This window comes from Nycticebus coucang, chromosome 8 (genome assembly GCF_027406575.1).
Source record: "Nycticebus coucang isolate mNycCou1 chromosome 8, mNycCou1.pri, whole genome shotgun sequence".
Classification (NCBI taxonomy): Eukaryota; Metazoa; Chordata; class Mammalia; order Primates; family Lorisidae; genus Nycticebus; species Nycticebus coucang.
Window position 1 is genome coordinate 36,804,860 of NC_069787.1, and position 13,419 is coordinate 36,818,278.

At 39.6% G+C, this 13,419-nt stretch overlaps 1 protein-coding gene across 13 annotated transcripts in view; it reads left to right on the forward strand.

Annotated features, from left to right (window-relative positions):
• Window positions 1–13,419, forward strand: part of CADPS (calcium dependent secretion activator) — a 499,139-nt gene that overhangs the window by 352,035 nt on the left and 133,685 nt on the right. For all 13 annotated transcript variants that reach the window (XM_053599820.1, XM_053599828.1, XM_053599822.1 and 10 more), the window contains exons 12-13: window positions 3,360–3,496; window positions 6,897–7,084. In XM_053599820.1, the coding sequence (XP_053455795.1) occupies window positions 3,360–3,496; window positions 6,897–7,084 (325 nt within the window). The remainder of the gene's footprint in view (window positions 1–3,359; window positions 3,497–6,896; window positions 7,085–13,419) is intronic.

A 13,419-nucleotide genomic window follows, 5' to 3' on the forward strand; every position in this document is an offset into this window, starting at 1 on the left:
CGCCTGCCTAGTAATGGCAGAGCTAACCACAAACCCAATCTTCGTCACTCCCCTAAACCCACTGGCTTCACTATCTGCTATCTAGACACTGTTTTCAGTGAATTTAGGATATCAGTATTCCATAAAATCAAGAAAGAAAAATATCTGTTGATGAAATAAATTCATTATTTTAACAAATATGTATTGAGTAACTACTTATGTGCAAGATACTATTCTAGGTGCTAGGAATCTAGCAGAAACAAAAAACACCCAAATCCTTGCTTGGATAGAGCTTAAAAAATCAGATCTCCCTCATTGACACCTTGAAATAGCACTCTCGGCCTATCCCTCCTTTTTTTTTTTTTTTTTTGTGAATATAATAAACTCGATGAAATGCTTAAAGATTTCACAGGAGGCAGCCACCCTTTTAAGCAATCTTGGGTTGTTGGAACCATTAACATAATGAACCTAATTCTGAGTAAATGATGATTTGGGGCATACAAAATCCAGGAGCTGTTCACTTTACTTGCTGGAAATTCCCACTGCTTTAAGCTCCATCCCACACATATAGGTGTGCAAGGGATCTTAAGAATCATTAAATTATCGTTCAGGACAGCAGAAAGGGAATGGAAAAGCCAGCTCCTCTTACACACGAGGGAACTGAAGCTAGGCGAGAGAACTCAGCCAACATCCTACAGCTATTTAAAAACGGAGCTCAAACTAGAATCCAGATCTCCTAAAACCAGTCCCAGGCTCATGCTACATGTGGATGGCAAGAAAGAAAAACAAAAGGATAAAGGGGAAAGGAAGTTTATATTTTGATAGGGTTACTTTTTGAAAAAGAAAACAGGCTAATTTGAAGCATATTTTTCTATAAGCCTGCTTTAAAAATGTCAGTTTAAAAAATGAAATTGTTCTTTAGACTTACTCTTAGCCCAGAATTAGCACCGTGGAGCTCAATTCATTGAGCCATTGTGATGGATTGGGGGCGGGGAGTGGATCTGCATCCAGGGCCCCATAGAGGAGCCAAATCGCCTTTTCAGATCCATTTCCTGAGTGGCCAGCAAAACAAAATAGGTCATCAGCAAAGTTTTCAAGAGGTTCAACAAATAAACAAAGAATAAGAGACTTGAAACGTGTGCCATATTTTTAACAGTTACAAAAGAGCCCCCTTCTCTCCAAGTTAAATGACCGGTTGTACCGTTGTAATTGAAGAGCAATGAAATAGCCGAGCCAAGCTGGCAGGGGAAGGCCCCGGACGATTTGTCAGCTTGCAGCCTCTTCGGAGAAATGCGGGAGCGAGGAGCTGATGCTAGCCAAAATGCCTGATCTGTCTGTTAAAATGGAGAGGCGAGGGTGGCGCCTGCGGCTTAAGGAGTAGGGCGCCAGTCCCATATGCCAGAGGTGGCGGGTTCAAACCTAGCCCCAGCCAAAAATGAAAAAAAAAATAAATAAATAAAAATAAAATGGAGAGGCGAGGGGTGGATGAGGATGAGGCTTTTGACGAGGGTGAAACAGGATGAGCCATTTGTGTAGACCCCACTCTTAGTTTTTCCTGAATTAAATTGACCTGGGACTGACAGAGGGAGGTGGAGAGGGCAGACTCTGTGGGAGGAGATGGAGAGGTGCCATCCACATTGCTCCAGAGTCATTACACCAGGGGAGGCTAAAGTTGGAGCAGTTAAGACACTTGTCTTGAACCAGAGGAGTCCCACACATGGCCTAGATAGAAGCAGCTGCTTCTCCCTCGGCACCAACTTCCTAGCACTTGTGAGTCAAAGGAGGCTTACAGGTTGGAGACCAAACAGCCAAACCAAAAGAATCCTCCTAGGTGCAGCGCCCAACCTCAAGTTGAAAGCACTTTGCAGAGGGCACATTTAAATCAGTTAATACAGCAAAGAGAATTCTCTCAGATTCGCTAATATAATTCCTGCACATGTGATATCCGTTCCAAAAGCTTGTGTTTTATTTTTCTAATGGAGCGATTTGGCTGTTAAAATACACATTCTTCAACTTGCCTTCTGGAAACCATTGCTTCTGCATGTCTTGGGCATAAACAACACATCTTGTTCAAACACTGACCACTTGCTGCTTGTAAAAGAAGGGGACAGAGAATTTTGTTTTTAATATAACAGTGAATGAGGAGAAATCATCCTCTTAAAGTCACACTGCTACCACAACCCAAGCTTACAGGCATACCCCGAGCAGGGGAGAGAAAAAGAACTGCCTGGTTCCAAGCCACATATGAAAATATTATCCAAACTACTCCCCAAGTCAGAAATGGATTATCCCCATGTCCTAAAAGCATCTCTGGTTCCTGGCACGTGCCCGTATTCCCACAGAATGCTGTGTGCAGGAGGATAAGTAAAATCCTGCTCAAAGTGATGGAAGAATTTATCCTTCCTAGTCTGCATATCAGGAGAGTCAGTGAGGAAGAGCTGGAGAGAGCTAATTCCTAACGCAAAGCACCTTCATTCCCACCTCATTAGGATTTGCTTGGTCACACTCGAGTTGAATTTTCTGAGTTACCTGGCCAGTTGAATACAGTGTATTCTAGCTACACAGGTTGAGACTAATTAGTTAGCCCTTAGGAGGTTTTGCCTACAGCCTTCGCCCTGTAAGGACAAGTGTGAATGCACTGAGACTATTACTTCTCAATAAATGGCATATCATAGCCCTTGCTGAGTAAATTTCTGTTCGTCTTCTTTCATAAGCTTTGCTAGCTGAGTAAGCACCCTAGAAGGCAATGTCCTTGACTATCACAAACTAAATTCCCATTTAACTCAATCACCAGGTTTCAATGAAAATCTTTCTTTTTTTTTTTTTTATTTTTAATTTCAGAGGGTGGGGACTCAAATCTTTTGTGAAACCAAATTGGCAGTGGGGATTTGGAAGAAGAGGATCCAAATATTGTCACTTTGCTGCAAATCAGCATAATCCTTTTTCCAGATAATCCCAATAATTGTAGAGAAATTGCTCTAGACATAACCACTGGAATGGCAGAATCTATTAAAAACCTACCAAGCTAAACAGGCTGTTATAAGCAAAGATCCGATCTGCTTTCAGTGTTTGGTGAAATGCAGGCGAAGTTCCGGTCTTGTGCTTAGTTTTTAAAGAACAACAGAAATGCACTGGAAATGTGATCATTTGATAAACACATTGATGCCAATATATTTTTGCCTAAATGCGATAAACTCACCAGTAAGTGATGCAAGTTGACAATGGGAGGTGAAAAGACTATCTTGGGGATGTTGGTGGGTGGCATTGGGGAAACAGCAAACGTTCATAATGCCTAGTGAATTCCTGTACATTTGAAACATCAAAGATGTTGTGATGTGTTTCTCTAAATTGTGTCTTTCTCTACATGTATAAATGAACAGACGCAGATAGAGCTCAAAAGCATGGCATGGATGAATTTATCTCTTCCAACCCCTGTAACTTTGACCACGCTTCCCTCTTTGAGATGGTACAACGCCTTACTTTGGATCACAGACTTAATGATTCCTATTCTTGCCTGGCAAGTATATTCTTTGGTCTACAGCAATTTAAACATAACATTTTTTTTTAATTGAAATATTTCTCTACCTTTATGTCAGAAGCTTTTTTCTCCATGACAGAATCCCTTTAACAATTATAAATGTGTTCTTGATTTCCTGGGTTGAGATAGTTTTACTTACCAAAGAAACAAGACTGAGCGGGAGGAAGTTATCAGTAGAAACAGATCCAATTCCCCAGCCTCCCTATCTTAGCTTCCCCCTTTTCAGCTGCTACATGAGAAATATTCCCAAGAGGGTAATCGAGTTTGGCACCTGCTTGTGGGGAACTTGTAAAAATTGCCTCAGTATCTTAGAGTTTAAGATTCCCCTCCCTTCCCTTCCCAGGCCTGGTGAGCCTATCTTAAATGAATATACTCTTTTTGTATATTTTTTAAAGATTGAAATGATTTGTAAATAAACTTCACTTTTCATAAGCTAAATTGATTTGGGCTTGTTTGTTTAGATGTTTTTATTTTTCCTTCACAATATTCAGAGCAGTTTTTCACCCTGTGAGGGAATTTATTATAGTGCTTTAGATATCTGGGAATCCAGCGAGAGAACCAATATTTCCTGAAACCCTATTTTAAACCCATATATAAATTATTTAAATTTAAGGGACTGCTATTATGTCTTTATTGGATTTTCTGAAGATACATTTTTGGCTTTAAACTACCAAATTCAAAAGCCTAAAAAAGACTCAATTTATTTCCTTCTACAAACCATAAATTCTTCATTTCTTAAGGGTAAATGCTATTAATCCCACTTTATAGATGTGAATAGTGAGGGGAAATGATAAAATGACTTTACACAGCGGAAAATGTTCATCCCTGACTCTAAACACTGAAGCTAATTTATCTATACAGTATTTGTATTATATAATTAAATAAGGTTAACACATTATTGCTATTAATATGTATCACGAAAACCTCTTTCTTTTTTAAATGGCATGGCTATTTTCTACCTCTATTCTGACCAAAGTTTATTTTTTAAAAATATTTTTTGGTGCCAGAAGCCAATATATAAAAAATAGTAGGTAAAATAGTCTTAAAAACAGAAACAGGATTATGTGCAATAATTTATTAATCTGTGTCTCATGAAACATGCATTGATTATCTCAGGTTTAGAATCCCTTCATCAGAAGAATCTGAACTTTGCCAAATTGGAAAGGAATACATCACTTTGACTTAAAAAGAAAAAAAAAAAAGCTTACCTTGCATTGTAATGCAATTTTTCTCAAATGTTTTTCCTACAATTATACGAGTATTCACATAATCTTAAATTGCATTTATGAAACTTGTAAGAATATCAGTGTAACCTGGCTTATTGTACCCTCAATGAATCCCCAACAATAAAAAAAAAAAAAAGAAAGAAACTTGTAAGAATATGCCTGTGAACTTAAATCATTCCCTTTTATGTATAATTCCTATTCTCTTAAGGAATTTTGGGGGGCTACGTTACTTTCAAGACTTTCCACATCATCATTTTTTTTAAAAAACAATTTTCTTTGTTTTGAAATTTACCACGAACGAGAGTTAGTAAATGCCTTTCAAAATTTAAACCAGAAGTAAAATAGTGAAGCTTGCTTCCCGTTAGTCACTTATGGGCTTAAAATTATGGTCTAAAATCCAAAATTAATTATGAATAGAGTAAAATAGCTTCCTTCCTCAGTTATATACCTGTATCTATTAATCACCATCCCACAATCTCAGAAAATAACAGAAATTAAAAAGACCTTATCTCCTGCCTCTATAAATTCCATTTTCTCATTATTACAATCTTTTTTTTTCAGTTGGTTTTGGAGACCGACCAGCAGGGATACATAAATTTTTCTGTGTCTTCGACTGAGTTCCTAATTGATATTTCTTCAACTCTTTTCAAAGCAGCTATTTTGGCATCTACAAAAGACTTGGTGTCATCTGAGTCGTAGAAAATATATTTTAATCTTTCACAGCAGTGTTGTTTCTAAGATTTAGCATTTGGGGTAGCAGATGGAGTGGCAAAGAAGTTGCCTATAGGGGCAGCCCACTGCCTCGACTACTCTCCCGCCCTCTGCAGTTAACTTATAATTTGAAATAGGAAAGATGCCGTCTTTCGTCGGATCCATCGCTGAGCTGCGTGTTGTCAGTTGAAGATTCCCCAGATCCCTAATAGATTCCAGTATTGCAAAGGCCTCCCTCGCTGTGCTTCTGCGGCCTCCACCTGTCCTCAGTCACTTTCTCTTTTTACCTTTTCTCTCCCAAGATGGAGCAACATTTAAAAAACAACTCAGAGAAGACCCTCAAAGTAAAATTAAGTTTATATTTAAAACAACCTGAATTTCCAGCTTACAAAGTACTATGTAGATTGATTGATTTCTTGGTTCAGACAGGCAATGAAACCTTAAAACATGATGGATTTCAGGTACTGCCCAAGGGCGACCTTGAGTGGCGAGTCACTTAGGCTTGCTGAACACGTGTTTTCTTAAGGCCATGATGGGGTAGCAACTTTTATCCCATCATGCTACGGAATCTGCTCTGAACTGGCGATTCCATTCTGGTTCTCTTTCATAGCAGAGTTTGGGCTGGCCTCATAGTGAGAAAATAAGAAAACAAATAATCACCAGAAGAAAAATAAAACTAAACCAGGGGATTAGAAGTTCCTCCCAGTTTACTTAAATCACATCGGACTCACAATTTGAAAACTTAGTGGTGCTGTTCTTTTTGGAGAGTTATATTATTACCTTCATTTAAAAATGTTTTTTAAAAAATTCCTTCCAAAGTAGAAGGATTTGTGATGTCCTGGCATATATACAGACCAAGCCTAAAATTTCTTCTTGCTCCAGAGTAAACAGAAGACTTAGAATAAAACAGAGCTGGATTTGACTCCTGGCTGTGTTTTGTATTATCAGTGTGAATCACCTAACATCCAGAATTTCTGTTTCCTTGTCTATAAAATAAAGATAAACCTCTGTCTACCTTACAGGCTCAAGGAAAAGTTCCTTGTCAAGTGTAAGGCACTATGCTGTGATTTCCTCTTATCAGGAACCAAGATTTAGCTCTAACCCACCCAACATTGCTTTAGGGTGCCTGGGTCACAGTCCAAGTCGTGGGTGAGACTCTGTCTCCAGAATCATGCTGTCTGCGAAGTCAGCTCCATCACTTACGAGGAAACTCCATATCCTCCCTGGTTGCACTTTTCCCTTCCTTAGAGCAGGGATAACAGAACGTCCTCATAGGTCTGCTGTAAGGAATGCATTTAGCACCGTGTCTGGCACTTAATAAGCAATCAGGAAGTGCTGGCGCGGGCTGTTTCAGTCCCCTCTGCCAACCACTCCCAATTCTAGCAGCTCTCCAGAAAACAACCTGTATTTAAAAGAAAGTCTCTCCTTTATTCTTCATACAGGGCTGGTTCAGTCCTGGCCAGGTGTTTGTACTAGACGAGTATTGCGCCCGAAACGGAGTTCGAGGGTGTCACCGACATCTCTGCTACCTCAGAGACTTGCTTGAACGGGCAGAAAATGGTGCCATGATCGACCCCACTCTTCTCCACTACAGCTTTGCCTTCTGTGCGTCCCACGTCCATGGGAACAGGTGAGTGTGTGTCTGTGCATGAGGAGGTATTCTAAAAAACAACAACTGAAAAAAAAAAGAGCATTAGCAATGGTGTATGGCCATTAGCAATGGTGTATGGCCATTCCTGCCTTTAGGATTACCCCCGACGCTGCCCACCCCCATTCCCTCAGTAGTCCTCACAGACTAGACACACAAAGCCAAGGAACACAGAGGTCTGACTTAGCTCCTTCTCCTCTCAAGAGACTTAAAATGGCAAACAGGACTTCTATGGCAGTCTCTGAAATTAGGCCAATCTAGCTTCAAATCATGGCTTTTCCACTGACACACAGTGACCTTGATTGGTAATTAAATTACTCTCTGTACCACAGTTTTCTCATCTGTAAAATGGGGTTGACTGTAATCTCGTGGGATTGTGGAATAAAGGGCTCAGCAGGATGCCGAAACATGGCGAGAACTTAATAAATACTTGCCTTTGTTATCATCATTTATTCCATTTTCTCCAGTGATTACCTTCTTAACGTCAGGCACTCTGGTACATATTTAATATGCATGGAAACTGAAAACCAGACACCAGACAAGGGCAGAATTACCTTCACATTAGTGCTCTGAGGAAAAGGAATAAAATTCCATGACAGAATTTAATAAGGAAACATGACTCAGATGGTGTGTCAGGATAGCAAGGAGGACCTCCCTGAGGAAGTGTTGCTAGAGCACTTCCTCTAGCAGTGTGTGTAGGAGTTGAGTGATTCCAGGCAAAAGGAACAGCACATACCAATGTCCTGCAGAAAGAGGAAGCCAAGTGCCTTCTAAGAGCTGAGGCAAGCTGGGCCATTAGAGATCACAGTCTACTCAACCTCCTCATTTTGTAGGTTTTATAAACAAGACCAGAGTGTCAAGTCTCTTGACTCTACACTGAGTACTCTTTCTTAAGACCTTGCCCAGCTTCTGGAGGAAAAGATCCATGTTCTGAATAATGCAAAGCAGCAAATAATTTCAGAACATTGCCATTTGGCTCTGGAGAAATTTATGGAATAAATTTCCACACTGCCACAGCCAGCTTACTATCCCCATGTATGGCGCCATGAATTAGTATAAAGACAAGCCTGGATTATCCCAAAGCTCCCCAACCAACAACCAGGGCAGGCATACCCAGGGAAAAAAACCAGGTGGCTTCAGAAACCCAGCCTCAGCTGAAAAAGTTGTTGCTCTGAGCAAATCCACGTGTGAGAACAATCCAGCATTGACTATTTTAAATCAGAACTGTGTCAGTCTTCTTCATCTTAGCAAGCTGCAAAACTCTGAAATATCTGTAGGATTTGTCCTGTGCTTTTCCTCTCTCTGGGGCTGGTAGATTTTGACGAAATGCAACTTCAACATTGAAAGCTGCATAACAATAGCATTGCAGGTTCGAATATTTAACAGGCAACAAGATTATCATCACCTCCCATTGTTACAAGGTTCAGTCGCCCAGCATGTGACCTTTTATTTGCATAAAAGATCCTCATGAAAAGTCTGATACCTGGGGGGTATCTGTGCATAATTCTGCTTTTTATAAATGTGTACACTTTGATGACTATCTGTTACAGCCACTTGGACTGAATTTTTTAAAGAGAGAGAGAGAGAGAAGTTACATTATATTCTCTGGGTTGTCACACTGTATTCTACATATGTTACTGAATAAGAAAGTGTTATAAAATAATGAAGTGTTTTTGTAAACTCCCTGGTAAACATCATCATGAATTATGATACACATTGTCTGGATTTCATATTGTAAGACTGCCACTTGATTCACAGTTAGGTTTATACATCTTGTCATGGAAACAGTTTTGGATTTCTTATTCTTCTTTCAGTTCTGATTTTCCTTATGCAAGTTTGCATCTTTTTTTTTCTTATTATTTTAGTTTGAATGCATTTGCTCTTGCTTTTTGATGCATCCTTCTTTTTCTTTCTTTTGTTTGTGCATGGCTGTGTGCTCTTGATTGTCCTATGGCTGGCCATACTCTGTGCATGCTTCACGCGACCACCCCTTCTCCAAAGTCAACAAATGCATGCGTTCCTTAGTGGGCTGCCACCAAATACAGACCCCGAAGGGAACAAAACTCCCTCCCCACCTGAACCAGAGGCTAAAAGAGATACTAGAAAGGAATCAAAAAAAAGAAAAGATTCCAAAACCCAGGCAAATCAAGAGCACAAAAGGTAAGAAGTTATGTTTATATTGGCTCGTGTTTTGTAATATCTTGGCCCTTTCCCTATCCCTTCACGCCATCACATCCAACTTTGCAAAAAGCAAGCTTTGTGTATTCCCGAAGTCTCTGTTCCTTTAAGGGTGCCTTCAAAAGTATAATTTAAAAAAACAAATCCTAGCAATGGGCAAAAAAACGTGAACTGGGATTAAATTTAAGTCAGGTGTTTAGTGACTTTTGAAACATGTTCATATTGAAAAGACTAATTGAGCAATATGTAAACAGAATTGTGAGTCAGATTGCTTTTTTCATGGCATCGAGTTAGGGGCCTGGTACCTTCCCAAGTCATTCATAATAAGCAACCTGTGCTTTATAATTTTGAGATTATGTTTAAGGAGCAAATAAAATGGGTTGGCATAAGATGCGCCTATACATTTATAGTAGCTCCATCCTTTTCAGCAACCCACCCCCTCAGTTCCACATCCATCTTCTAAAAAGAAATCCATCTCCAGTAATGATTTATGGTAATGGCACAAAGTAAAGCCTACATCTAAGTTAATTATTCTTCATAGACTCACTTACATAATGAGGTCACCTTTAAGGTGCTTTTTAAGTTTTAAAATTTTGTTTTTCTTGTGCCGTTTTCTATTTCCTTTAGGGATGCTGCCTTTTTGGTTGGTAAATTGGCAAATTCGTGAAATTTTCCCCCTTTTAAACTAGGTTTATGAATTGTTTCCAGTGTTAACCTTGTATGTCCTTCTTACTCAGTTTCTGTACTCTACTCCAAATTAACACTGACACTCTTTGTTGTGGTGGTTTGGGAACGGATTATTCTGGTCCTGCATTGCCAGGCTACCCAAAACTCGCAAGCATGTATGCTTTATCCATCATTATAAGTCTATTCATATAGTGAATATTATGTGAATATCATATATAAATATTTCTGGGTCCTGAAATGTGTACAGGTTACTTGTAGAAAGATCAAATGAAAATGCAGACTTTCACTTTCAAGAGCATGAGGCAGGCTGTCAATCAGTGAGCGCAGGTCTGATAGTGAAGGTCAAAGACAACCCATGTCCTTAACTGCAATATGTAAGGATAGAGGTAAAGTGGAGTTTCTATTTGTGTTTTGCTGTGAAGATTGCACTACAAGACAACAGAAACTTACAATCAGTAAAAGAAAAAAGTGCATACAGAATGTTGTAGGTGCCTGAAGGTCGGGTCTGAAAGATTGACAAGGCTTCAGAAAGGAAGCTTTCCTAGCCGCTGTCCAAGGTGCTGCTTTTGGAAGGATCAACATCCATTCCAAGCAAAGAACGAATGGCCAGTGTTGAAAGGCAGTGTTTGCTCCTGTCTGATCTATGTCCTGGGTGCCTGTCCTAGCTGTAAGGATCTTGACTGGTGCTTTACAAGGTTTATGTATATTTGAGGGTCTTTGCGTTGCATTTTTTTATTGTTGCGGAATCATTGAGGGTACAATGAGCCAATTTATACTGCTTGCCTTTCCTGGGTGAAGTCCCTCTGGGGACTTCTGAATGGTTAATGGTGTCCGCCCCCAAGAGGTGTGTCACACACCGTGGCCCCACACTCCCCTCTCTCCTCTCTCTCCCCCTCCCCCCACCATGTACTGGCATCAATTGTCCTCATTTTTTAATGAAAAAAATCACAATAAATAAGTATCAGTTGTATAGGATTCTACAGTTTACAGAATGCTTTCAAACTTTTCAAACATTGCTATAAATTTTCCAGGTTAATTATTTCTGCATCCTTTTTGCAGATGATAAAATTGAACATCTGTAAATTTAAGTGGCAAACCCAGATATTCTGAGTCCAAAACTCTTCCTTTTTGTGCTACTTCACCGCTGTACTTATGTGCTGAAACATGAGTGTTAGAGTCTGTTCTGCGTAATTCTGGGAGCATCAGATCCCATTTCTGTGCCTCGCTTTTCTCAAAATAAGCAGACTGAATCATAGTATCAGTAACATTCCTTTACCTTCTAAAATTTTCTTCTGTGGATTACAATTTAAAAAAAAAAAAAAGCTCATCATCAGGTTTTCATAAATAAGATTCAATTAGAATAAGGATAACCACTACCATTTGATAAGTGCTGCCATATGCCAGGCACTTTGTGAAGTGCTGTTGACACATGTTATTTCATTTTATCCTTATTACATCTTACGTCCTCAGGTAAGTGTCGTTATTACCCTCACCTAATAGGTGAGACGCTTTAGGTTCACATAAATTCAGTCACTTGTCTAAAGCCCCATAACAAATAACAGGTTGATTGGAACATGGATATTCTGACACGGGGGCGTGCATTTGTAGCCACTCTTGTTTATGGCATGTCCAGGATTAGCACTTGTATATGGTGTGAGAAGCCAAATTCAGTTATTTGATATCTGTTTCAACATTTCCAAGTGAGCTGCTATAGCAGACATCTGAATTTAAAAGTGTCCAGAAGATGCCCCAGATCAGTATGGCCCACTTGGTAATTTTAGCCTTGTGGAGAAATCCAAAGCCCATCTAGAGTTTTAAACCTCCTCACAGGAGATCTCCTTTGAGCACTAATGAACAGCCTTTAGTGTTGGGAAAACCATAACCAGCCTCTTTCACCAGCATAACCAGCATTTGCATGTGCAGATGTTGTCTATTTTTCACCCTAGATTTGAAAAGAATCATGACATGTAAACAAACTGCCCTTTGGCTGCATTTGACTGAATAATAAAGCCCATTCCAGTTTTGATCTCATAACCAGCTTTGGATTTGGTCAGAGTAGACAGACCTGCCCCACTAGAGCTGCAATTCATTAGTGATCACATTAGTGATTACTTGGGCGCCAGTGACCAAGTTACTTCCACCTGCTCTGGAAGCCGATGCACATCTCTATGAAAAACCATGCCTGTGTGAATCAAAAATATTCTCATCAAATGGAGACACACCTGGTCCATCAGGAAGATGTTTGCTGTTCATAATTTCAAGCCCTGGGAGGTGTGGGACCATTCACATGTTAAAATAATGCTTCTCAACTAGAGATTATCCACACACACTCACACCTCAGAGGACCCTTGGCAATACCTGGAGACATTTCTGATTGCCACAGCTGGGGAGGGGTGGTGCTATTGTTATTTAGTAGGGAGAGGCTGAAGGTATTGTTAAGCACTCTGCCATACAGAGGAGATCTCTCTGCAAGAAAAGCCTCAAATTTCAACAGTGCAGAAGTCAAGAAACCCTGTTTTAAACCAAATTACCAGGTGATGAGCTGATTTTTCCCTTTTTACATGAATTTATTGTTTCTTTTAAACAGACTTAATGGTATAACAGGTGCCACCACAGATTTTCAAATTGTGCAATGGTTCTCACGCTCCAGTGTACACACAAATCACACAGGGAGTCTGTTAAAATGCAGAGTACTAGGCCCATCCTGATATAATTTGCTTCAGCAGGTCTTCAATGGAGCTTGGATTCTGTGCTTTTAATAAGCTCTCCCTCCCAACCATGATTCTAAAGCATTTGGTCCTCAGCTCACACTTGACTGTCAAACTTGGCTGCACATTAAAATCACATGCAAAGGCTAAAAATGCTAATGCCTGGGCCACACCTGCAGAGATTCTGATTTAATTAATGTAGGATGTAGCCTAAATATCATAGATTTAAAATCTCAAGCGGTTCTAATAATATTAGTTTGAACCAACTCTTTAAAACTGAACCCATTTTCTCAAAAGAAGGAGGAGAGAGAAAGGAAAATGTGAGCATATTCAGCTGGTTGTGTTTGGCGATCATAAAATCCACAGATGTAAATTGCTGTAGCTTCTAATTTTTAAATCAGCTCCTAAGGTTGCAGTACTTAATTTTCACCATAATATTTTTAGTATTCTTTCTAGATGACATTTAGATTAGCATCACTTTGGTCACTGTCCCACAGTGACAAGGCAATCAAACAGCTCCGATGATTGCAAGTTGCGTCAATGTTCCTTGGATCCCTTTATTATTGGGATTGGAAATTTTTTCTCATTTACATTATTATTTAACATTTCTTGAATGCCAGTGCTGCTCTTCACATATGGCCTGTGTAGAAAGTACATTGTATCAGCAATTAACAAATCCATAATGCCAACCGCCCCAACCCAGAGTAAGCTGCAGAGATTGAGTCTTCAAGCAGATGTAAGAGG